This window comes from Cydia pomonella, chromosome 11 (assembly GCF_033807575.1).
Source record: "Cydia pomonella isolate Wapato2018A chromosome 11, ilCydPomo1, whole genome shotgun sequence".
NCBI lineage: Eukaryota > Metazoa > Arthropoda > Insecta > Lepidoptera > Tortricidae > Cydia > Cydia pomonella.
In genome coordinates, this window is record NC_084713.1 from 17,617,621 (window position 1) to 17,643,968 (window position 26,348).

The following is a 26,348-nucleotide window of genomic DNA, read 5'->3' on the forward strand; positions in this document are numbered from 1 at the left end:
TACAAGTTTTTATCGCTCACTGTACTTTTCTTCCCACCGGCAATTCTAAAAACCCCCAAACAAAATTAGGTTGCGTTGTTTTATAACAAAGTTACCATGGCCATCTCCTGTCCCCATCATCAGGTCAGCTCGATGGTACCATATTGCATTATCACCCGACTTACATTATGTATGCAAAATTTCGGCTCAATCGGAAACCGGGAATTTGGTTAAATTTTTCTTCCATGAAGAGGGCAAGTTAAATAAACGCTTGGAAAAAACATGTTTTGTACATATTTATGTTGCTAGCTATAAATAAACAAGTGCCATTATGAGTCCACTTCAATGTTGATCTTCCTAATAGATGGTTGCGTCATTATCACGTTTTGTATGGTCAGTTTTAACAAGTCAACGACAAGCGGTTAGGGTAAAGGTACCAGTATTATGCTTTTCATGTACCTACCTATATATTTGGTTCAATGAGCAAACTCTTTGAAATAATCACACCATAAATAAGAACCGAAACGTTCTAAACGAAAAAGTTCGCTTGACCTTATGCGAATCGCTCATACTGTCAAAGTTGAACTACGGCGATGTGGTGTACGGGCCTCGTCTGCAACAAAAAACTCGTCGACTAAATACAGCGAGTTCAAAATGCGTGTCATCGATATTGCTACACAATTCCTCCAAGGAGCCATATCACGCCGTTTTTGAACAAGTCTTCGACTTTGAATATGGTATCACGTAGACATTTACACCTTGCCTGTCTTCTCTTCGGTGTTATAAATTGCAAGTCACCCATGTATCTTCACTCGAAAATTAATATTTCTTCTTTTCACACTCGACACGGCACAAGATCTACTCGACGTTGCCTTTTAGAAGTACATCCTCATAGGACAATTGCCTTTACCGGTTGTTTCCGTTATCTTGCGACCAAATGCTGGAATGATATACCCCCGCCTTTGAGAGAGCTGAAGTCCAAAAAATCATTTAAACATAGTTTTAAAAAGATCCTCCTCGATAAACAAACCGCTGGTATTCCATACGGCTTTTTGGTCGCAGATTTCAGAATCTAACATGGTGGAGATGGCAGGCAGACACACTGTACACACTGTTCACACCCTTGCTGACTTATTTATTATCACATACGACTTATATATTATAAACATGTAACACACACATACCCTCATTTTATACATCTGCTGTGACCTGGGTTCCGGCAGAAAACCAGTGCTTTACTCGAAAGAGTGAAGAGTATCACTGAGCCGTGACCCTTTTGTCCTGCTGCAACGCACACAGTATGTAGGTAGGTACTTTTATTTTATTTTATTGTTTATTAATTATGCCTATTTTGTTGTCTCAATTTTCTTTTGTGCTATTTTTATTTTGTTCCTGTAATAATTTGTGTTCTTTATGATGATTTAAACTATATATTGTGTGTTTTTGCAGCTGCCAAATAAATGATTTATCTATCTATCTAACCTGTAGTAGGTATAATAACTACAGTAATATCATTATCTATAGATATTAAGAAACACTCAACCAAGAATGTTCAGCCAAAATTATTAATTGTTTCGGAGCAATCGTCAACTTTGTGGTTTTAAAATAACGCCAGTTTTGTTAAACATGTTCTGATAAAATTATGTACGATAAAGACATGACTTTTAGCTCCACATGCATTATTTAAGTAAACTGTAAAGTTGACATCAATAGGAAATACTTTTCGGAAAGCCACTACGTAAAATTTGATGGTTAGCTTTATTGGAGCTTTAACAAAACAATACACACTAAACGTATTTTAACTGTCAACTTATAAGAGTTCTTGAGATACAGCCCATTACCAGCCAGGCAAACAATGTAAGTTTAATATAATGGGATTCCTATTTTTACTATTTGGGCACGGTACCTTGAAAATAGCATCATATTGCGAATCACAATATCAACAAACCTAAACGTGTTGTTTACAGCCCGCAGACAATAACACAAATAAAATGACGCTTGGTAACAGTGCATTAGTACCTAGACTTAAGTCAGTTGGGTGCATCTTAAATGTGGCCATATCTTCCAAGTAAGAAATGAAAGGCTAAAATGTGAGTTTATACAACTTTTTTATGTGTTGCCTTTATCGTGTCCATTTACTAAAAAATATCCGTAACCCTAGTGTAAATTTATTCGATGGCGTAACGTGACGTAAGCGTTTGCGTTAAGTCTCATTTTGTATGGGATTTTGAGTTTCCAAAACGTCCCGCTTGGCGCGCTGTTTCTAAACGCGTACGTCACGTTACGAAATCGAATAAATATACACCAGGGGCTCTGAACAAGACTATGAAATAACACGACATAGTTAGTAAAACTTTGTTTTATAATTTTCTCATTTACCCCAAAAAATTGCGTATTTAAATTTCATTTGTTTACGTTACATGTCTGTCTTTGGATCACAGACTTGCATATGTGTACCAAATTTCAACTTATAGGATCCAATAGTTTTGGGGCAAATAGGCTGTAATAGATAAATATTTTGTATTTGTACGCCGGAAAACCTTTACTCTATTGAACTATTTATTGATTTTATATCCTCATTTTAATGTTACCCTGTATTATCTCTGGACGAAAAATAAAGCAAAATAAAGTTATTTGTATTTGTATTTTGACGTTTTACCATTTTTTTATTTTATTTACTCAAACGGACAAATCGCCAAACTGTAACTAGTTTCTTGGCGAATGAAGCGCTCTCTCTTCTCGATCTTTAGGTAGATGTTAGTAAACATAATAAGGTCCCGTTTAGGTAAAAATAATTTGTGATATACGTATGTAGCATTTCTACTATATTTCGTAATAGTAATGTCTTGTTGTTAATATCATGACGTTAGGCTTAAAAAAATGAGATAGTTATTAGGTATATATACTAAGTATGTGCGACGTAGAAAACTAGTAAAGAGGTAATAAGATGTGTTAATGATGTTTATTGCTATAGATGTTAGTTATCATCTAACGGAATAGCATGTTTATTCATTTGATCATTGATTTACCTACGGATAAACTAAAGAATTGCGGCCAATATTTCTCTGAATATATGATACCTATTAATAGTTTTATCATATATCTTGCAATCATTTAAGGTAAAGAGCCCCTGTTTCGGCAGGTCAAGGCTCTTGAGAATTCATATATTTTTTTAAATATCATTAAGTATGATAACAACTCAAAAGCTTCTGAGTAAGTTATATTAGTTCGTTGGTTATAATTTAATGTATGTACGTATTTCACTGTCAATATTAGGCTCTAGATGATACCATCATCATAAAAAATGTAATGTAATGTGTATTTCTTATGAATGTATTGTGTTCGTACATGTATCAATTGTATCACCTATACCTATGTTTTTGCACCGCCTACAACTTATCTGCTTTGCCTAAAGGTTGACTGGTAGAGAATGCCTTACGGCATTAAGTTCGCCTATTGTACAGTGTGTTTTCTTATGTGCAATAAAGATTAAATAAATAAATAAAAAATGCATAATCCTACAAAAATGTGCACTGCTGCGCGTCTAAAAAGTACGGAGCCCTCGGTGGGCGAGTCCGACTCGCACTTGTCATGTTTTTTTAACCATTTCATAATATTTGTTGTCCTCGCGGCTATGATTATTATCCACACAACACACAGTACTGAGTACTATTAGTAAATTTAAAAAGAAAGTAAATGTTTTCCGGCCAATCATTGTCTATAGAAATATAGTTTTAAAAAGTATAATATGTGAGAGGCCACCTCTTCATATTTGTCTATTGCAAAACTTATCTAGCGACCTATGAATTGCGGGCCGAGTTGAAATTAATTAACAATTAAAATGATTTGAGAAAAGCGTGGCTTGGCGTAATGTACAAGTTAATAACACACTTGTGCACGTGGTAAATACCTGTCCTATGACCTTCACGCCTACTTCAGCTTCTAATGCCTAGCCTAGGCTGATCCGATCACTTTGACCGCCAAGCACGTCAACTGACGCACGCGGCCACAGCCCAATATCAACCTTTTTGCATTCCGACAAGGTTCATGATCATACGCCGCGCACGACAGCAGGCGAAAAAAGTTCAAAAACCTAACTAAACCTTATACGAGTTAGGCTAGGTTAGATTAGATTAGGTGAACCTTTAAACCTTTCTACCGTAAAATGGGATAAAGACACGATTTTCAACTTTCAGAACGATTTTCACCCATTATCCGAGTGATAACTTTTTTTCTTCAATTTTGAGTTTGCTATTTTATTTTCTACCTAATTCAGATAAAATCAAAGAAAACTAGATACATGTTTTCATCATATCCTTAAAACGGGTTCGATAGACTTACCCCCTTATTCATAAACGCGTACTATAGTTACGATGCCGCTGATCATCGTTTGTCCCTTTCCATCATACCAATACGTCGGAAAGGGACAAACAATGATCAGCGGCATCGTAACCTTAGTACACGTTTATGAATAAGGGGGTTAGTGCCTATCAGTGATTAACAGTGGATAAATACATTATTTATATTAAATTACTAACTGTCCTGACTTGTCTGTGAGTTGTAGACGTCTGAAGATAACATTTCGTAAAAATGGTTACACAGAATTGGTAAAATTATCTATTTTCACAAAATTTCACGAAAATCAGTTGAGAAATGCTACAGGCCGATTCTGATTTCAATTTCTTATTCTGAAACAGTTATGGATTTAATCTGTCAGCTTCAGCTGTCAACAGAGACATTTTTGGTCCAGAATATTAGCCCAAGCTGAATGTTAATTGCCTTTCGCTTTCGCTCGGTCATAGTCATTCCATTGTATTTAAAACGTGTATTTCTGATCTTTTCCCTATATAATATTTGCCTTTTACATGTTATGTACATGATGTAAATAACAAGTAAAAGGGAGTACCTTCACAGCGCTTTTTGCATTTTTTTACTATGAAGGTGTTGAGGCCTAGGCTCCTTTGTAGATGGAGCAGGGATGCCTAAGCTGATCTTCAATGAAGACTTGTTATTAAAACTTTTGTACAAGTATTTATTTTTATAAATTAGGTACAACTGTGTCGCTCAATGTATTTTAGAGGATTGCCGTTGGCGTGTGTGGGTTTCATTCGACACCCTTCCTTGGGTGAGGGTGTGAGAGGTCTGTTCCGCATCCCTGCTGTGGAGACTGTGTCCATTCGCGTCCCACCGTGTGGGGCGGTCATTCGCCGTCATTTTGGGGACGACTGAGCGATCTGGTGTGGGTCAGCTTTATCGCTACTGGTCGTTATCCAACCCCGCGACCCCTAGCCCGGTGATACCGTTTGAGCGGGGCTAGGTTTTGGGCCGCAGTGAAGGCGACCGAGTGAAACTGCTGAAGAATTAGTTTCCTCGGCCGTACAAGTGTCAAAGGCTGTAAATCAAGCTACGGGTCTACGCCCGAAGGCCCAGAGCGTCCGACAGGTTCATGCTTTTTGCAACTTTTCCAAAAATCTTAATTGGGAAGTGCTTGTTGAGTTCGGGCTTCAGCTTCCACATATAAGTAGACTATAACTATGTATGTATGTGCATTTGAGCAATTTTGTGAGTAGGTAGCCCCCGCTAATAATTCCGGGATAATTATATGGATTTTTTGTCAATTTGGCTTTTCGATTTTTTCATAACTATGTTCGCGAGATCTACAGCTCAGAGAGCCACGAGTATACATTTGTGTCACTTAAATATAAACATGTTGTTTTATTTTAATTTAATAGTCGTAACTAAGCATGCAAAATTAATTATTATTATTCTAATTAGCCTTGTTGATGTTTTTATAAAAGGCGGGTACCGCATTTGCTGTTGTCAGAGAGCGGTCTGTGTCCAAAGATTAAAGTAAGTAGGTACCTATAACTGTGTGCTTACCATGATACGATCAACTAACTCGTTACCAAAGAGTAATTCATATATACCTCGTTACTTATTAGCGAAAACGTTAAAATTGTCTATGGAGAAATAGTACTACAGAGCCTCTATTTAGCAGTCACCTAAGAAACATTTTATTCATTCATGCTCTAAAAGTGGGTCATTGTTGTTCTATTAAGTGTGCAGAAAGTGATATGTGTGTGTGTGTATGTGTAGTGTGTGTGTGTCATGTGTGAGAACATTACTTGTCTCTTTCATAAATGTAGTTGTTATTCTTGAAATTCTTCGTTATTTGTATGGCTTTTCCTTTGTCATTTATTTATATATTTATTTGTTATTTATATATTGTTTATATATAGTAATAAATGTAGTATACCTATATATATTAAATATTTGTAGTATATGTATTTTATTTTATTTTTGCACCACCCGTTACCTTGATTATGTTCGCCATTTCTCTATCTGAAGGTTGTCTGGAAGAGATCGCTGTTTAGCGATAAGTCCGCCTGTTGTTACCTACATATTTATACCTTTACATACTTTGTACCATTTTTTTTTTTGTAGTGTGCAATAAAGCATTTTATTATTATTATTATTATTATGTTGTTACACTAGAGCATTCATACATTCCCGTTACGTTGTTTTTTTACGATAAGCAATTAAAATTAGGTTTTAAATGGATTTATTGCACAGTTTCCATTTTGATATTTAACTCTCCAATTTAACTCCTTTCCATAAATAACGATACTTTTACCTAAATTGTTAATTAAAATACTCTCAATAAGTGCTATGTAAGTTTATACTCACAAGTCATGCTTTTTTAATACGTATGTATTTTACTTTCCTCGTATTCGGAATTAAAAGTAGAGTGTTTAACTCGGGTGAAAGGCACCATTTCAATCTCGGACTATTGGCGCTCTCACCGCGTTCGAGCGCCAAACTACCTCGACAGACATAAGCGCCTTTCATCCATTGGTTAACAATCTACTAATGTATAATGTTATTGTGCTCCTTGTCGCACACTATTATAGTGGTTTTTTTATAAGCCTTAATTCTTGAGTGACTTCTACATACACAAAATATCTACTATGGAAGGTGGAGGTAAGGAATGGAATCTCCATGTACCAAAATCTGTCATCAAAAAACCTTAAATAGGTGGCGCTACAATACCTAGAATACTTGAAAGAAAATTCAAATCATAGACAGCGCACTTCACTCCGACAATTGTTCACTTTTTGATTGCCTGTCGAAACTGTCGAAAAAATATTGGGCTTAGATTTAAATTTAGATTTAGATTTCTTTATTTCACGATGAAAATAACACTATTTTGTTACATTCGTCAAAAGTATGTTTATTTTCATCATGATCGTCAAACATATATAATAAATTTAAACGAATAAAATTAATTATGTCTCCCAATAAGGAGAGAAAAACATGTACATCTACAAAGAAAAACATGTCAAACAATTGAATATAAACCAATTTAACATTAAAATCGATGTCAACGTAAATAATTTGGAATTGTCATTAAAATGTCAAATAAAGATAAAAATGTCATGATTAAAATACAAAACCATCGAACACTGTCTATGATCGTGATAAGATTCATATACTAGCCGTGTCTTATCCAACCTCGACATTAGCAGAATCATCAACACCTTGATGGAGCCATAACACAAAAATTGATTGATTGAAAATACAAAAACAGCGCATTTTACGCAAGCACTTTTTCCACAAGCTCACTGGTTAAAGCCCGACTAGAAATATATGATCATTGTCAAGAGGGCGCTGTTATTCTCATGTATAGGGTGACAGTTCAGTTTAGTATGAACAATTTAGTTCCAATGAAATTCCGCAATATGGCGCGTGATCATATATTACTGGTCAAGCTTTAATTGTTCATCGTAGTCATAGTATTATTTGCACTGGGTACATAAATTAATATATATGTATGTAAATTTATTACCGTTAGTATAATTATATTTATCCCTATGTTTTAAGTTACTTATTCTGTTTGTTTTGTTAAATGCCTGCACCTACTACTGTTTCTGTTACTGGTAGAGAATGCCTTTAGGCATTAAGTTCGCCATTTGTACTTTATTTGTTATATTGTGTTGCAATATTTCTAGTTGCTCCTATGAAAACTCCAAATAGGAAACCATACATTAATTAAGAAATTTAGATTCTCTCTACAATTTAAATTTAAAACAATTTCATAATGATTGTACCTATAATGGCAGAATTTCTTAATTGTATATGGTTCCCTATTTGGAGTAATGTAGTATGAAGGGTATTTGATAGAGACTTATTTTCAAGTAGGCATATTACAAAACTTTTGTGAACGTCGAATACAACAACAATTTGCCGATAGATGGCGCTGTAAACTTAATATAGGTATTTCTGCTCAAAAGTCTTCTGCCTTTATAGTTACACGAGATAATTCAAAGTTTGTACGGAACCCTCGGTGCGCGAGTAAAACGAACTCGCCCTTGACCGATTTTTTTAAAGCCTACAGGCTACTAATAATACTATGAATCTCAAATGCTCTGAAATAAATCGTTTTTATTTTTAAGTATTTTTTTATAAGGGTTCCCTTTTTTCCTTTTGAGATACGGAACCCTTAAAATTAAGCAAGCGTGTGATTTTGGGACCCCGTATAGAATTTTTTATGAAGTGAAGATATTACATAACTGGTTTGTGACATGAAATTTATGATTCTATTTTATTCTATTCATAAGTCATTAAATCCGACCGTATGGGTATAATGACTGTGGGACTGTGCCCCTAAAACCATCATCTGTTTTTATTTATATAATCACGCCCTCTATGGGCTAGGGGGGTGAATGTGTTAAAATTTAGAAAATGGGCTCGGCTAATAATTGAGCGGCATTCAGAATTTACAATGAATTATATCATGTTTTTAGCGGCTTCACTGCTTAAAGAAAGTATTTAAAATTATTCATTTTGCTTTTTTTAATCTGCGGATAATTTTTAACATTTTGGTTACTGAATACACCGATGACTTTCAGTTAAGTAAGGATGGCTTCATACGAACAAAACGACATTGTTTCGGAGAAGAGGCCCCCAAAGCTGGTGGCACCGCAAGCGGATTCATGGAGGTTCCGTATTTCCCACTTCAATGTGGTGGCCTTCTCTTATTGGCATGCGGCCGGGCTATATGGCCTGTACTTGTGTTTCACATCAGCTCGATGGCCTACTATATTCCTCGGTAATTATTTTGTTTCAATATTTATAAACTACGGCTTTATAAGCAGCTTACTTTCATAGCAGTTTGCTGTCGGACGGTCTCTTACATGGCTTGACAATTGTCCTTATTTCAGGCTAAAGTAAAGGTCAAAAACGTATCAAAATAGCCTTACCATTAGTGGTCTTTTAATATCATATTGTAGGAGTGGTGCTGACCAGCAGTAAGTATTTACTGCCAAAATAAACTAGGTCAGTCAACTGACTGCTCACGAACCATGCTCTCGCTTAACCGGCTTATGACATTCTAGGATCGTTACAAAGAGTATAAAGTAAATTCTGTCCAGCTGAAACATGTTTACCCGCACTATGCACTTAATTCGTTAATATACTTATATAGTGTTAATTACTACATACTGATAAGTAACAATAATGTACATTGACGGACATAAGTGTATCTTGTATACCTATATGGGAAATATATAATTATAATATTAAACAGTCCAAACAGGACCACAATCCAGACAAAATGTTCAATTAAAAGAATTTGAGTTATCAAGTAAAGCCTGCCTTAAGTTTAAAGTTTCTCTCCCAAAAACAAAGTAGATTTATATACAAATAAAACATGTTTGTATATTTCTTCCAGCTGCAATTCTAACAGAAGCATCAACACTAGGCGTCCTATGCGGTGCTCACAGACTTTGGTCCCACAAGAGCTACAAAGCCAAGCTGCCCCTTCAGATCATCCTGGTCATATTCCAAACACTATCCGGCCAGTACTCGGTCTACAACTGGGTCCGAGACCACAGAATGCACCATCGCTATAGCGACACGGATGGTGACCCGCATAATGCCACTAGAGGATTCTTTTACTCGCACATCGGTTGGTTGTTAGTGCAGAAACACCCTGAGGTCCACAAGCGAGGACAGGACGTAGACATGTCTGATATAACGAGCAATCCTCTACTGGCTTTTCAAAGAAAGTAAGTACACAGCTAGTTGAATATTATGATTACGGTTTACATGAGTTGCACTTTATGCACGTTGAAACGTTTTGGAAGCTCTATGTTGTCTACTTTTAAAATTCACTTCCGTAAATTTAGTCTGGCTAAGGAAAAATGCAACACTTACGCAACCGTGCACACACACACACACACAGACACACATACACACCAATCGCATAGACATGTACATACATACACACAAGCATCCAGACGACTTGACTTATGGGCAAATTTTTTTAAATTATGTTTTTAATTTTATTTAAGTTTCCCTTACTTTTGTACATTGTGTCTATTTAGTAAGTGCTACCTGGTCTACTCACTGGACCTTACTGCAAATCAGCATCGCGCGGAGTGTGCCATGAGGCTCACACCGCGACACCATGCTGAATGAGGACCATTTAGCGCAACTCTTCATTTTGTGTAGTTATTTTTAGTTAGTTTATAAGGTTATGTTATTGTGCTATTCAATGATTTTGCTTCTTCTTCTTTTTCTTCTTTTTTCCTTGCGTGTGTGAATCCGTTCATTCTCTATCATTCTTCCTTAAATACGAGGTACTTTGGTAAGTCACGGAAGACCTTTTTGACTCAACAGAATCACAGACTACAACTACATTAATATAAATTTATAAACAAATTGATATAGAAGGCATGTCACAGCTTTCAGTGCCTTGAGATTACGGTGGAAAATATAAAATTTAAACGAAAAACTTTGGTCGTAATTGTAGGTGTACAACCAACTTCTAATTGTCATAGTATTTATAAGTGTTAGATCCACTGGTTCCAAGATTTCTGATATAACGTTTCAGACACGCGGCGATCCTATTCACCTTGATATGCTACGTGCTGCCAACCATTATCCCAGTATATTTCTGGGAAGAAACGCTCAGCACCGCGTACCACGTTAACATACTGCGGTTCATCCTCTGCCTCAACTTCACGGGCCTAATCAACAGCGCTGCACACGTTTTTGGAAACAGACCTTACGATAAGGAAGTGATGGCCACTGAGAATGACTCAGTAATGTTATTGACCCTTGGTGAAGGCTCTCATAATTACCACCACGTGTTTCCTTGGGACTATCGAGCAGCAGAGCTGGGAAGTTGGTTTAATTTCTCTAAGACTTTCATTGATTTCTTCGCGTTGATTGGTTGGGCGTACGACTTGAAGACAGCCGATCGAAAAATTATCATCAGTAGAGTTGAAAGAACTGGAGATGGATCATATGAAGGAAAGGAAATGAGAAGCGAACGCAATCGCGGGCAATAAATTAATTTGTAATGTTAGTCTCTCAAAGATAGGTGATAATGATAGAATCTGTTCGTAATTTTGCTGACGAAAATTGTAGACTAATAATGAGTATAATGACTCATTACGTAAAACATTAGAGAAAAAACACACAAATAATACAGGTCAGCTATTGTATTAGAATCCATAAAAATATTATTTTTAAATATCTTGAAAAATCTATTTTGATTTTAAATGTTTTAGTGCCGATGTAAAATTCTTGCGTTATTAGGGCTCAATACCTCAAAGAAAATAACCAAAATCCCCATAGGTTAGCAAAATACATTTTAAATGAAATACAGGGTGTTTATTTAGTCACCTGCAATAATTTACGGGCTGAATATATACGTCATACTGAGCAACTTTTACTATAGGACCAACCCCGAAATTGCGAATAAAATGTTTACACTCCCATAGAAAATGTCAAGCTCAGACAGCCAAAATGTATGTAACAGTTGGCTAGTTGGCTGTTTCATTATTTTTTTAATTCGCGATTTTGGGGTTGATCCCATGGTAAAAGTTGCTCGGTATGACCTATATATTCATCCCGTAAATTAATGCACGTGACTAAATAAGCACCCTGTAAACTGACTTTTGTAATTATTTTGTAAACAAATCAATGGAAATTATTTTTTTAAGTTTTATATAAAGCTTGTCTACATATTATGCTTGTTTTGTAAATAAAAGTTGTCATTTTATAAATATGTAATACCAACTCAGTGTAGACAAGGAAACGTTGACATTTAATTTTAACCAAATTCGCCCAAGCGAACTTCAGACGGAACTGCAACAGCAACAAACATCACAGTTTACAACCAAAACACAGCGCCACAGGAAAAAATCTTCAGCCATTTTGGAAAGCTACAAAAATAATGGTCTACGTACATTGCGCGGTTTGCACACAGTTCCTCGTTACGGTCGGTGGCGATGGCGGCCATAACTTCAAAGGTTTTATGGGCGCGCCCCGCGCCGTCTAAATATTTAGGTAATAATTACATAAGTACACGTATGTAGGTCTTATATAGCTACATGTGGAATGGAATGACTGCCGAGGCCTATTTGTTTTTATGACCTATATTTTTATTGGATTGATGTTTTTAGAGATGAAATTGGCGTTTATTTATGTGAGAACGTAAAGTCAAAAGGTTTCTGAAGATTCAATCCCAACTTTTCCATTCTGCTTTGATAGAGGTACCTATGTACTAATCATTTTAATCAAAAGTGTAGAAAATCTACATAGATTTGCTATTTGGGAATACTTGGCCCTTGCTTCAAGATGCTGCATTCTGGTTTAACGAGGTTTTTTAATGTCTTCACATATTTAAATAAATAATAAATAAATAAATATTATAGGACATTATTACACAAATTGACTAAGTCCCACAGTAAGCTCAATAAGGCTTCTGAGACAACACTCATCACACGAATAAATGCCCTTACCAGGATTTGAACCCGGGACCATCGGCTTCATAGGCAGGGTCACTACCCACTAGGCCAGACAGGTCGTCAATATTTGTCGAGTAACCAAAGAAAATTTGGAGTATCTCAGTGGTCATTGTTGATAAAACTGTATTTTTCATTGGGTTATGAGCATTTTACGGTATTCTATGAGTTTTTATTAATGAATTCTTATTCTGTGATACAACGAGTGAATGCCGCCAGCATCCTTGGTACAATTTTAGATTTAAGCTAGTTCTAGTATCCTCTGTATATTGTTATTGTTAATAAAATAATCGCTAGTTAAATTGCATTTTGTTAATAAGTTTCTTTGTTTTCGTAATTTTGGAGTCTCATGTTTGATTTTTTTTTTATACTGCGTCGGTGGCAAATAAGCATACGGCCCGCCTGATAGTAAGCAGTCTCCGTAGCCTATGTACGCCTGCAGCTCCAGAGGAGTTACATGCGCATGTGTAAAATTTATATTTTAATTTTGATCAAATATGCTAGACCTAGTTGTTTCAAATGAGCAATTATTTTCTAAGGAAAAGCGTACCAATAAGTACCAAGTTCAAGTTACCGATACGTTTAAAAGGAAGGATTTGCAAAAAATCGAATTTCAAAAGTGTTAAAAGCTAAACTTAGAGTGAACGTGCACTAATCGGTCACTAGTTGCTCGCTCAAATGGATAGAGTTTTAACTTTTTAACGCTATCGGTCAACGCTTCGAAAAATCGACGAGCGAATAACGATTTTTTCTCAACAACACATTTTCTTCACGTTAGTTTCCCAAATTTGAGCTCTATCCCACATATGCTAAGATTACTTTTGCTACTAGATAATTCTTTAGTGTAGGAGTTTTGGAAAGCGTGAATTCGCTTCAAGCCATTTTAGCTCATTTACTTTGCTGGTTTTAATTTATTTTAAATTCCTCTGAACTATTTATTTAATCCTGTACTTTATGTCTTTTCTTTAAAAGAATATAGCTTTTTATTTAAAATTGCGAGTAATATGAAGATGCACGTTGATGGATTGAAAAACAGAGCAAGAGGGAAAAAACCTACGCGATGGAAGCAATCGACAGGTTTGGATTCCATTTGATTAGTTAAAGCACTTGAAACACTCGAACCTACTACCTTAAGATACTCCCTCAGAGTGCAGGGTTTTTGAAAAACAGTACCGTTTTTTTAAAGAAAACATAAGGCAAGTGCTTATTATATTACTAAGCTGCAGAGATTAAAAAAGTCATTTATATAGTAAGGCATTTTCTTTTTCAGTACTTGTATAAAAGATTTTGTATAGAACGCCTCTACATCATGATCTTTAATTGAGTCAAGTAATTTGATAAATAATTTAGCAGCCATTGCATATAAGCTTTTATTATAATAGGCGGTTTTACAGGAATTTTGGTTGCTTTTGCTTTTTTAATTGCTTGTAATAATGCGCAATTTGATTTTTGAAGGAATTCAGCGATTACTTTTTTTTACTTACAACAAATTAAGGAACTCGCTATCCGCGGTTGCGCGCGGTCCGTCTCGCTCGCGCTCACGCTCAGTGAACGTGAGAGAAGAATACGACCCTACGGGGCCTTAACAGTATAATATTATTGCATAAAAGCCAAATAAAGAAATATCGAAAGTTTATTCTCGATTTTGCATACACTGCAAACTTCCAATTTTCATCCATTCGAAACCTGACTGTGATTTCTTTAGCAAACATTTTTCCGCTAAAATAATAACGCATGGCAAAGAGAACTAACAATTTGCCCCAGTTCTCGTTTCGAAGCCACAAAGTTTGAGTCCCAGTTTTCATGTTAAAATCGCAGTTAAAATGCGGCCGGTCGCCGGTTCTGTTCAATCAAAACTAATTTTAATTTCTACCGCACCGATTGGTGCACAATCGTATCAATGAATTGCAGTGGAACTTTTAAAACAAGTGGAACAAGCCAGTGTTTTCGTTCCCGATGGATTTTGCTAGATTGTATAGGGCTGTCAGCTAGGATTTTTTTAATGCCATAAAGCCTACAAATAGATTATAAAACAGTTGAAGTGTTAAAAGGAAAAAAAAAAACAGTACTATTTACAACATTACGTGAAAAAAAATTGGAGATGATTAATATCTGATGATTTTTTATTAATTACCTGAAAAACAGATTTTAATTTTTGAATAATGTCAATAAACAAATATAGAAAAAAAATGGTTTTCCTTTTTGGAATTAATAATACGGAGCCAAGATGACAAATGTACATCGACAAATGCCAAACGAAAAGTAAAATTGTATCAAATTACCGATGCTACGAAAGATCACGTGAATATGCAGATCAAAGTGTGCCAATTTAATAGTGTCCTTCGACCGGGTATCGCCATAGTTTCATGCGACCGCGCGCGCATTTTGTTTGAAGTTGGATTACTCTAGTGCAAACTTAACTAAATGCTGAGAATTGAAATCCTTAACCACAATAACATGGAGAAACATATATATAAAAAAATGGTGTTATTGAAATTCAATTAATTTAAAACTTAACTTTTTGGGAGTTGTACCATTATTCAAACCGCACACACAAACAACTCGTTGTTGTAATAGTGCATGCATTTCATATAAACTAGTTGAAATACTATCCATTCATATTTGGCAACCCTGGCGTCCAGGGTTGGCAACAGCCTCAGCTAGAGGTTCGTTAAATAAACGCGGCGAGTCCGCCCGCACGTGACGCTGCTTGATGAGGAAATTTATATTTTTGCGGCAACCCTGAGCTACCTTCAAATATTATGATCTGAGGTTTTATACACTACTGCAAACCAAATTTGAAAAACGCTAATTTAGTCTATTCAAGATCTTCATATTTTGAGATTTTTATCATTTCATCTGGTAAAAGATAAAAGTTGAACTTTCAAGTTTTATTTAATTATACTAGGCAAAAAAAATTACATTATCTTTTGGTATCAAACAATGTTGTTCTGACCAAAAACTTCAGTACCTACAAAGTACACTTTTTAAAAAGCTAGTATCTAAATTTGTGAGAACATTATTAAACCCATGAGAGCTAAGTATTTACACAGTACTTCAGTGTTTTCACAGGTCGGCTGCATTTTCTAGTGAAAAGGAGTTCAATCTATTTATTCTCGCCGGCCCGCCATAGGATTTCATTCGTGCCCAAACTAAGTGGACATCCTTAAGTGCTATTTGGTCAGAAGGGATTTGCCGTTCGACACGTTACTTTTCCACGCGCTATTGTAATCCATGACTACGTTGAAATAAATACCTTATTCCTTCCGCATAGAGTATACAATTAAAGTAAGGGTAAATGTGAGATAGGAGGCTTGGTGAATTATAAGTGACTGCTCTTTTCGACCCTCGGTACTCAATCAAACACAGGCCTTAAGCTCCAGCAATTTTCACTTTTGTTTGATGACCGTTTCAGAGGTGAGATGGCTGTTAAGGTTTGATCTGACAACTTTTTCATTCTGATTATCTGCCGGTTCAATTTTACTTAGCTCACCTAAATTATAAACGAGAAAAGTAAGAGTTTCCGCAATCTCAATGATAGCCAAACTATATGAAACCGGGAATCGTAAATTTGCTCAACATTGTCTACCAAGTCAAAATATTGCCTGGCTTGAAAATACAGTGGTAACCGACCACTAATAAATCAAATTTGGTTTTACATGTCCATGTGATCAGCTGACATTCTTTCTACTGCGATAAAATTGGCTGACGATATTTATATTCATAATTATCTGACAAAGTTTTACTAGGGATATGATAACTACTTATTTTACGTGTTTGAATGGTTGCCGTTCTTCAATCCATCAACGGAGCGGCAGCTAATGTTCAACGAATTATCTCCCAGGATCTGGGCCACTATTGGTCACGGAAATCAGTTCCTGACTCGCAGGCTAAATAAACTGTGCTATTTCTATACAATTTCCATGTATATAAGCAATTACAGTATTATAAGTTGTAAATTTGATATTTTTAACAACATTTTAGAGGATTTCAGCTTTGAAGGGAACAGGATAAAGGCATAAAGGTTGCAATGTACCATCAGCCGTAAAAGTCAACGAATTCAGTCATAATTTCTCAATGCAATTTCGCTCGCTTTCACAGTTTCGCAGATACATTGATTAAATATAAATATTGAATTACAACTATTACAAGTCTGTACTTTGATGTAGCTGGCTACATAATCTGCTAAACGTAAAGTAAAAGGAATATATCGATGTCTCCAAAAATGCTATTCCAATTCGTATTTTAAAAGGGTTCAAAGGTTTGTGGAGTTCGCCGCAATTTCGTTACGAGCAGTTTGTATTCACGCACGCTCCCCGAACACGGGACTTTACTTACACTTTTTTATTATATGTACCGTAAAGGGAGGGTAATTTATTTATTTAATGTAGTAAAGAAGTTTAAACTGGATGCTAATGCATTCTCTGTGCGAACGAGTGGTAGTTTTTTTGTATTTGTATTAATAAATAGGGTCAAGGAAGGAACAGTGGCTCAGTCGCCCAAATATCCCCTCCCTGCCCCTGCCACGCTACATCACTTCCATGGTTCCAAAAAAAATCCGCATTTTTGTTAAACTTATGATGAATGTGGACGACCACGCGAGAACGGCTTTCCATACAAATTTAGTCCTTATTCTCTCTGGCTCTTCCTCGCGTTGTCCCGGCATTTTTGCCACGGCTCATGGGAGCCTGGGGTCCGCTTGACAACTAATCCCAAGATTTGGCGTAGGCACTAGTTTTTACGAAAGCGACTGCCATCTGACCTTCCAACCCAGAGGGTAAGCTAGGTCTTGTTAGGATTAGTCCGATTTCCTCACAATGTTTTCCTTCACCGAAAAGCGACTGGTAAATATCAAATGATATTTCGTACATAAGTTCCGAAAAACTCATTGGTACGAGCCGGGGTTTGAACCCGCGACACATTAACACTAAAGAAAATATTACAACACAATATCCAGAGAGGAAAATGGGGGCTATGTTTGTATGGAGAAGCGGTCTTCCACTAAATTCAGAATTAAAAAATGTATGTAGAAATAAAAAAAAAATTAATATAATGAAATTTGGAGCTGAGCTGTGAAGGCTTTCCAAATGTCAAAGAAATAAAAATGTTAAAGTGGATGAATTACGCGTTTTACTATCATCTTAAGAATTGAAGCAATCCTAGCCTTATGTAAATTAGACTGATATTTCATCGAACGTAAAATATCGGATAGTAGTAAAGAGGAGGAACGGATACCTGCCCGCTACCACAGACGACTTACCCAGTAATCCACTAGACAGTGCACATGTGTGTGCTTTGTATAGAAATGTAGACAACTATTACTTAAGAGTCCGTAGCATGCTCGGTTCTCCATATAAACGTACTTAAGCTCTCATTTTATAACGACTAGCTAAATTGCTCCGAAACTTTGTACTTATAATAGGATAATGTATATCTAGTCCTGTAATTAGTTTATGTAGCTTCAGATACCATGGTTAAAAAAATAATGCGAATTTAAGTTTTTCATCCGAAACTTTACGTTTTTGCTCTATTTCGATTGTTTTATAAGCTGGAGCTATATTATAAACTAATTAAAACATAACAACCCCATGTTATTGCACGTCCAAATTTTAATTACAATCCAACACGTAGTTTTGAAACGTAGTTTAGAAATGAAAACGAAACTCCATTAGTAGGGAAAGGTAAAATTCGATCGAGTTTAAGAGTCGCCAGTACAAATCCGCCCCCATGCAAACGTAGTTACATTCTCATTCTATAACGACATGCTGAAATAACATGAAACGTGGCATAAACATTGAAGTAACAATATATATGCCTCAAATCAGTTTTCATTCGTAGGCGGGGTCACTACCCACTAGGCCAAACTGGTCGTCCGTCCCGTTACTTTATTAACTGTTTGAAATACCAGGAAATGGAGCTTAGGTATTAGGTTTGTTTGTTTTTCTCGAGCGCTACTTGTGGTCTATTGCTGCTTGTACTCATACACGTATGTACGTAGGTTACCTGTGTATAATAAAATCGTGGAATTCGACAGAGTCACGCAATTCTCAAGCGCTTGTGTGGGGTGGGTTTTGTGACTCAAGTCAACAATAGTAGGTGTACCTGTGCTTCATAACACGCAGTCTATGGGAGGTAATCTATCCTCCTATCCTCACTTAGTATGCGGCTCGCGAGTCAAGTGTGTTACGCTTTCCTTCTACGAAAAGGTACTCTATAATTTTATTTCCCGACCAAAATGCAGTTACCCCAGAAACTGATACTTTTACAAAAGATATTTCACTTTGTGCTGGTTTTGCTGATGGAAGATGATTGAATCGTATTTAAAATTGTGATGTGTGCTTAGTTTAGTTTGTGAAAGAATTTCGTAAAATTCTCTAGTCACTATTTTACAGACTTTTATTAAACTTGCAATGTTACGTAAGAAATTAAATTTTATTCGGGGACCATAACTGTATATCCGCAACGCAACAATACAGCGGTAAACTCTGCAACAGGCTTCGTCAACTTACTCTAAAAGTATACATTAAAAACCCTACAAATGCCCAGTGTGCCCAGCCGGCAGGTCGCATTTCCCCGTTGAATGGCGATGTTAATTCTTTGGGCAAAATACTGACCAGCCCTTTTGTCATCCGTTGCATCCACCAAACGCGACGCCAAATACTTATATAACCCGTATGTAAGTATGTTATGTAGGTATGTCAAATCTTGCAAGCTAAATTAGACCCATTATCCATTATTTGATTGAGCTGAAACTTTAATATTATGGTACCATCGAGCTGATCTAATGATGAAACAGATGGCCATAGGAACTCTGTGATAAAAAAACGCAACTTAATAATATTAGGGTTTGATAGAACTGTCTGGATGATATTAGTTGCCTTTTGAAAGCCAAGTACTTACAGTCAGCGATAAAAGCTCGTAGCATAAAAATAAATAATCAAGAAGGTGTGTGGAGAACGGTTCACACATTTTAAAGTCTATAATTGCTTGACATTCGAGGGGGAAAAGTCTCCAATGGGGTTGATATCTAAAAAAATCAATATGGGTATCGTTTTCATAGTTTCTTGAGACGCTAATTACAAAATGGCATCAAAATTAAAATATAACGTAGCCGAAGTGAACAATCATCCCCTGGTGCGGGTGCAATGGGGTTGAAATCTCAAAATATCAATATGGTTATCGTTTCCATGGTTTTGTGGGACGCTAATTACAAAAATGGAATCAAAATTAAAATATAACGAAGCCGACGTGAACTATGGCCCCTGGTGGGGAATGCTAATTACGAAGATAGCATAGATTTTAAAATTGAACGGTTGTAACATACATGTGATTTACAGCCACACGTGATCCAGACTTTTGAGAATGCAATCCCTTAAAGTAAATTTTTAAGCTACAAAATTAAAAATGTATATGTAATGATGTAATGTAAGATTATAAGATTACAAATATCTTCTAATAATGTCATGATGTATAAGACTAATGCAAAAGCCGAAACTACAAATGCTAGAAAGTTGAAATTTACACACATGGTTGCATTTATAAAGTGTACAAGAGCTAAGAAGCGATTTTGACAAATTCGACCCTTAAGGGGGTTAAAAACGGGATGAAAGTTTGTATGGGGTTCAAGTTTTATTTTCAGCTAGAAACTTGATACTTTGTAAAAAGGTATTTTATTTAAAAAGAAGAAAACTGATTTCAGCGTTTTTGAAAATTCATCCCCTAAGGTAGTGAAAAGTGGTTGAAAGATATGGAGATCAATATTTTTTTGAGTCCGGGATTTGAAACTTTGTACGTAGGCATATTACAAGAAAAATAATTTCAGCGTTTTTAAAACTTCATCCCCGAAATGGGTTAAAAAGGGGTTGATAATTTGTAAGAGGTTTAAAATTTAACTTAAGCTAGGAACTTGAAACTTCGTAAATTGGTACTTTATTGAAAGAGAAGAAAACAATTTTAAGCGTTTCTAAAAATTCATTCCCCAAGGTAGTGAAAAAGGGGTTGAATGTTTATATGGAAGTCAAACATTTTTTTGAGTGCGGAACTCGAAACTTTGTATATTACTCGTATTAGAACAAAACAAAAATAATATCAGCGTTTTTTAAAATTCTTCTCCTAAAATGGTTAAATAGGGGTTGAAAGTTTGATTCCATTACAAATGCGCTACTTCATAGAAAAACATAATGTAAGATTAAAAAAAGTTATTTTTACGTTTGGTGAAAAAAGGGTTTAAAGTTTGCATTAGATTGGAATAGTGGATTTGAAAATCTTCATAAGGGATTATATCGAGAACAATTTTTTTCACTTTTATTCACTTTATTCACTTCGTAGGTTGTGTCCGACAAATCTCATGCGTTGTATAATTATTAATAAGTGATTAACCTTCCCTACTACCCTTTTGCTGCATAATGTTCTATGCTCATGTATATGTATATGTAACCACCAACATACAAATCCACGCGTACAAAGTCGCGGGCAACAGCTAGTATATATTAGAGAATTAGTCTTAGAAAGTGTTCATACGTAGTATTTTTAGATATGCCTAGTTTAGCTAAACCATGTAGAAAGACTAACTTTTTCAACTTTGCCCTGCAAAGTACAGAAGTGTAATAATGACAGCAAATCAGTTTGTGCCGCTTAAAAAAAATAACAAACTGCACAAACATCACCTTCAGCCAAATCCATTGGGCGCTATCACATACGAACTAAATCCTATAAAACGTACGTCCTTAGGCTTATTTAGGAGCGATGCAGTAAGTAATGGCGTACGCCTGGCGATTGTACGGTGAGGTTTGGAATTACGGCGCGCGGCGGGCTTATTCTGGAGATCGTGGTTACAAGATTTCATGTTTTCGTATTAATTAGTTTTTTTACCGGAGCGCCTACGGCTCTCCAGCTAGCCCCGCTTTCTTTTCACGCTCCAAATAGCCCTATCGCTTCCTTTCTCAGGTCAAAAGTAAGCCTGTGTCACAATAATTATATTGTAGTGTCAAAAATAGCCTCAAGGCTGCAGGAGATCTCGGTTCAAATTGAGTCCTTTGTTGATATACAGTGTGTAAAGTAAATGCAATACGGGAGAATATGTAAACGGAGGTTAGCATAGGACCTAAAAAGTAAAAGCTGCCCCCTTGCTCCTACCTGCCTACGCCCATGTGTTCTAGTGTTCTTAGGATTTCCAGATATTTTCAATTATTCCTACGCAGAATCACGAGCACTATCCCCAATCTATTTCTGATGTTCTCGATTTTCCACGATGTTACATACATAAATACATACATATAATCACGCCTATTTCCCGGAGGTGTAGGCAGAGACCACGGATTTCCACTTGCTACGATCCTGACATACCTCTTTCGCTTCTTTCACTTTCATGACATTCCTCATACACGCTCGTCGGTTTAGGATGCTCTTGACCTGGCCTTTCTTCAGGATTTCCCCGATTTGATCAGAGAAAGTCCGCCGAGGTCTATCTCTTCCAGCTCCCTCTTCTACTTCTCCCTTATACACTCTCTTTGTTAACCTTCTTTCACTCATTCTTTCCACGTGTCCAAACCACCTCAACATACAGGGTGGACCAAAAGTCTTTTTAAATTTTAAACAGGAATAAAAAATAAACTAATGCTAGGTAAAAACTGTTTATTGCTTATGAAAATACATAAATGAGGATTTTATTTTTTAAAAATCACATCGTCCATATGTGATCCTTCATTATTTTTACACTGCTGTAACCTGGAGCGAAAATTTTCAATGACGGCCTGACACGTGTTAAAAGAAATGTTTTGCATTTCCTCGCGTATACGCTCCTTCAATTCCTCTAGAGACACTGGTTTGCTATTGAAAACTTTACCTTTGAGGTATCCCCAAAGAAAAAAATCCAACGGGGACAGGTCCGGGCTACGAGGTGGCCAGTTAATGTCACCTCTTTTGGATATCACTTTTTGACCGAAAATTTCGGGAACTGCACTCAATGAGTTATTGGAGGTGTGACATGTTGCTCCGTCTTGCTGAAACCACGATCGTTGATTAAAACCATCGAAATCCTGTAGAGCTGGAGCAAGGAAGTTTCGCAACATGGCAATATACCGCTCTGTATTCACTGTAACAGTGCGTCCTCTTTGATCTTCAAAAAAATAAGGTCCAATAATGCCTCTTGCTGACAAAGCTGCCCATACAGTGACCTTAGGTGAATGCAGGGGTTTTTGGTGCTTCAATTTCGGATTAGTGTCACTCCAATACCTGCAATTTTGCCTGTTGACATCCCCATTCAGGTGGAAGTGTGCCTCGTCTGAGAAAAAAATGTTGGTATAGCTGGTAAACCTCTCTAGTATTTCTTTGGCAAACTGCAGCCTAGTAGCGTGATCATGAGGCATTAATGCCTGTACAATTTGAATTTTGTACGGATGAAAACGTAAATCTTTACGAAGAATGCGGCTTAAAGATGTTCTGGGCACGTTTAAGACGCTAGACCGCTTGCGAGTAGAGAGTCTTGGATCTTCACTAACAGACGCTCTTACACGTTCCACGTTTTTAGGATCTCTTGATGTTCGGGGTCGGCCGGATCGTGGTTGAGTTAACGTTGAACCTGTTTTTTCGAACTTCTGTACCCAGTTCTTAATCATCGGAGCTTCATTTTTACGCCATATATTGTAATAATTGCAATAATTTCGTTGCGATATTGTCAAAGAATCGTTGTTTCAATAATACTCACGTACGCAGAACGCACGTTGTGCTCCGGTGAAGGACACCATGGCACTTAATTCCCATTGGCCGCTCTTGCATTCCGTATCCCCGCCGCCCCGCCCCGCCACCGCTCTTCGACGTAGCAACCGATTCAAAAGTTAAAAGACTTATGGTCCACCCAGTCCCTTTCTCAATTTTTGTCACTACATCTTCGTTCAGTCCACACTTTTCTCTTACCTATCACACTGTTCCTAATTCTATCTTGTAATTTTACACCACATCTACAATTATTAGACCGAGTAGAAGTTTTACGCTTTTTTTTGTACCTATACCAATTTTTAGAAAACTACTAGGTAGTAGACATATAAGTACTTAGATATATGTTGCGTAAATGTTCATGCCAAGTTTCATGTGCTTAAGCATGTAATTTTTAAATGAGAGCTTAACTTTGATTGTATGGGTGCGGCATTTGGCGGGGGGTTAGTGTGGCTCTTAATAAATTAATTAGGTATTGGACATTTTCCTCAAGTTTTCCTGCAGTTCCGCCAGAATCCCCTTATTGGATTTGAGTAACAATCCCCGATAAAAGTTCGAGTCACGTGCGTTCGACTTTACGACGTCTGTTTACCTACTGTTTGTCTCCGGTCTTGTTTATGTTTACGTGCAAACTTTGAATTTTGTTTATTTGAGCTCGGAGCTTCCGTTCTAACGGATTCCCGCTTGAGCTAAAATTATTGTGTCTAGAATTAAATCCACAGAAATAAGTCTTGTCTACAAAAATCTTTGCCAATATTGTGTCAATTTTATACCAAACCAGTGACAAACAAATTTACGGCCCGCCAAACCTATGAACACCTGCAACACCAGATGCGCGTATCCGACCTTTTAGAGAGCTGTCTTTTTTGTGGGATTAAACATTCTTGCCAATATATTAATTCTTCTTCCTCGCGTTGTCCCGGCATTTTGCCACTGCTCACGGGAGCCTGGGTCCGCTTGATACCTAATCCCAAGATTTGGCGTAGGCACAAGCTTTTACGAAAGCGACTGCCATCTGCCCTTCCAACCCAGGGGGTAAACTAGGCCTTGTTGGGATTAGTCCGGTTTCCTCACGATGTTTTCCTTCACCGAAAAGCGACTGGTAAATATCAAATGATATTTCGTACATAAGTTCCGAAAAACTCACTGGTAAGAGCCGGGGTTTGAACCTGCGACCTCCGGATTGCAAGTCTCACGCTCTTAGCGCAAGGCCACCAGCGCTTCTCTTGCCAATATTAATCATTATTACTTACAAATAATGTACGCGTTGATTCCCGCTTCCCACTAAATGTTTAAAGTGTCCGCACTTGTGATTTCCCAGGGGCCGTGGCGTAAATAATTCGCACGGACCTTACCTTGGCGACGAATAATTAAACAGTAGCCGTACCAAGAGTTCCACTTGATGCGTTAGCGACTGCGTCAACTCGATCGCAGTCCATCTTGCTCGCACTGATGTATTGATGCTATAGAATAGAATATAATTTGTTTTATTCATAAACACACAAACAGTAATAGACATAAATAAAAGAGAACATAGTGGGAATAAAGTGTCACGAAATGGCTTCGTCTCAGCATGTTGCTGGCGAGTTCCAGCGCTGATCTTCCGATGAGACCATCGAGTGAGAAATAATCACGAAAGGTAACAGACACAAGGAAAGAAACATAAAATAAACCGAAATAAATTAGACAAGCTAATACAAAAAGAGAGACGCGATTTAGTTCACGCAGACGCTAACGTAAATGTCAAACGCTAACTCGTAGTAACCGTGCAGATTTAGCTCCAATAGCTTACTACAGGAAAGCTGAAGGTAAGCAAACCAGCACGAAGTACTAGAGTCGTACCACGCTTTTGCATGCCAAGTGCTACGTCAAGTGTGGAGCTTACAGGATTATATTTACATTCTAACTTCCAAGTTTATGCAAAGTTAGCGTGGTCAGAGTTTCATTAGAAAAGAAATACTTAATGGTTGGTTGGTACCTAACGCACTTGTGATAACACTCGAGTTACACTTAATAGGTACACGCCCTTTTATTAGGCTGCGTTGGCTGCTTACCGTATGATCCAGCCAAAAGCCGAGCTGTAGGAGAGCAGAACTCGGAGACAAAGAAAATTGTTTGTTGGTAATAGCAAGTCGGATCGTAGGCATAATGATAAGCGGGCTTATAGCTCCTCTACACGATGGGCCATCATACTGGCCCACTAAGATGGGCCAGCGTATAGAGAGGGTAGTGGTGTCGGATGGCCAATGGCGCGGCGGGATGGCCACGGTGTCGGTTTTTCATCCGCACATCAAATGCAGTATGCCAGCGATGGTGGGTACGCATTTACACGTGGCACATTCCATAGTGCATGCTCTCAACTATCGCATGACCATCTCGCTGGACCAGCGCTGGGCTATCGTGTAGAGGAACCATAACCATCACATTGTCATCTTGCTGATCCAGCGCCGGGCCATGGTGTAGACGAGCCACAAAGTAATAAGTAGGTACATTTTCATTATCGTTATTACGAATCTCGACGTCACGTCACACTGGAACCCTAGAGCTCGACTCGCCTACGGTCACGAAGCCTACGAGAATATACACGGCCAAGTTGCAACTAATTTTGATTCGGTCCGCCCGGCCGATATTTTCTTAATGCTCAAGATGATAGTGGACGACTGTGTCTCCATTTTCCTCCTTGGATAACATTTCGTAGCGTAACTTAGATTGTATGGACAGTTTTTTTGGCGGCGGTTTCATGTGACTCTTACCAGATAAATAACATCGTGGTCCCCCGTCAACATTACCTACATATCAGCAGGGTTAAGATGGACGGCTGTCTATCATTCGTCACCATAC

General features: G+C 37.1%; 1 protein-coding gene across 1 annotated transcript; it reads left to right on the forward strand.

Moving 5' to 3' along the window:
• Positions 1–1,466: 1,466 nt before the first annotated feature.
• On the forward strand, positions 1,467–13,130 carry LOC133523027 (acyl-CoA Delta(11) desaturase-like). The gene is made up of 4 exons (XM_061858529.1): positions 1,467–2,069; positions 8,889–9,088; positions 9,710–10,046; positions 10,874–13,130. Exons 2-4 carry the CDS (start codon positions 8,899–8,901, stop codon positions 11,331–11,333), a joined length of 987 nt encoding a protein of 328 aa, XP_061714513.1. The 5' UTR covers positions 1,467–2,069; positions 8,889–8,898; the 3' UTR covers positions 11,334–13,130.
• Positions 13,131–26,348: the final 13,218 nt, after the last annotated feature.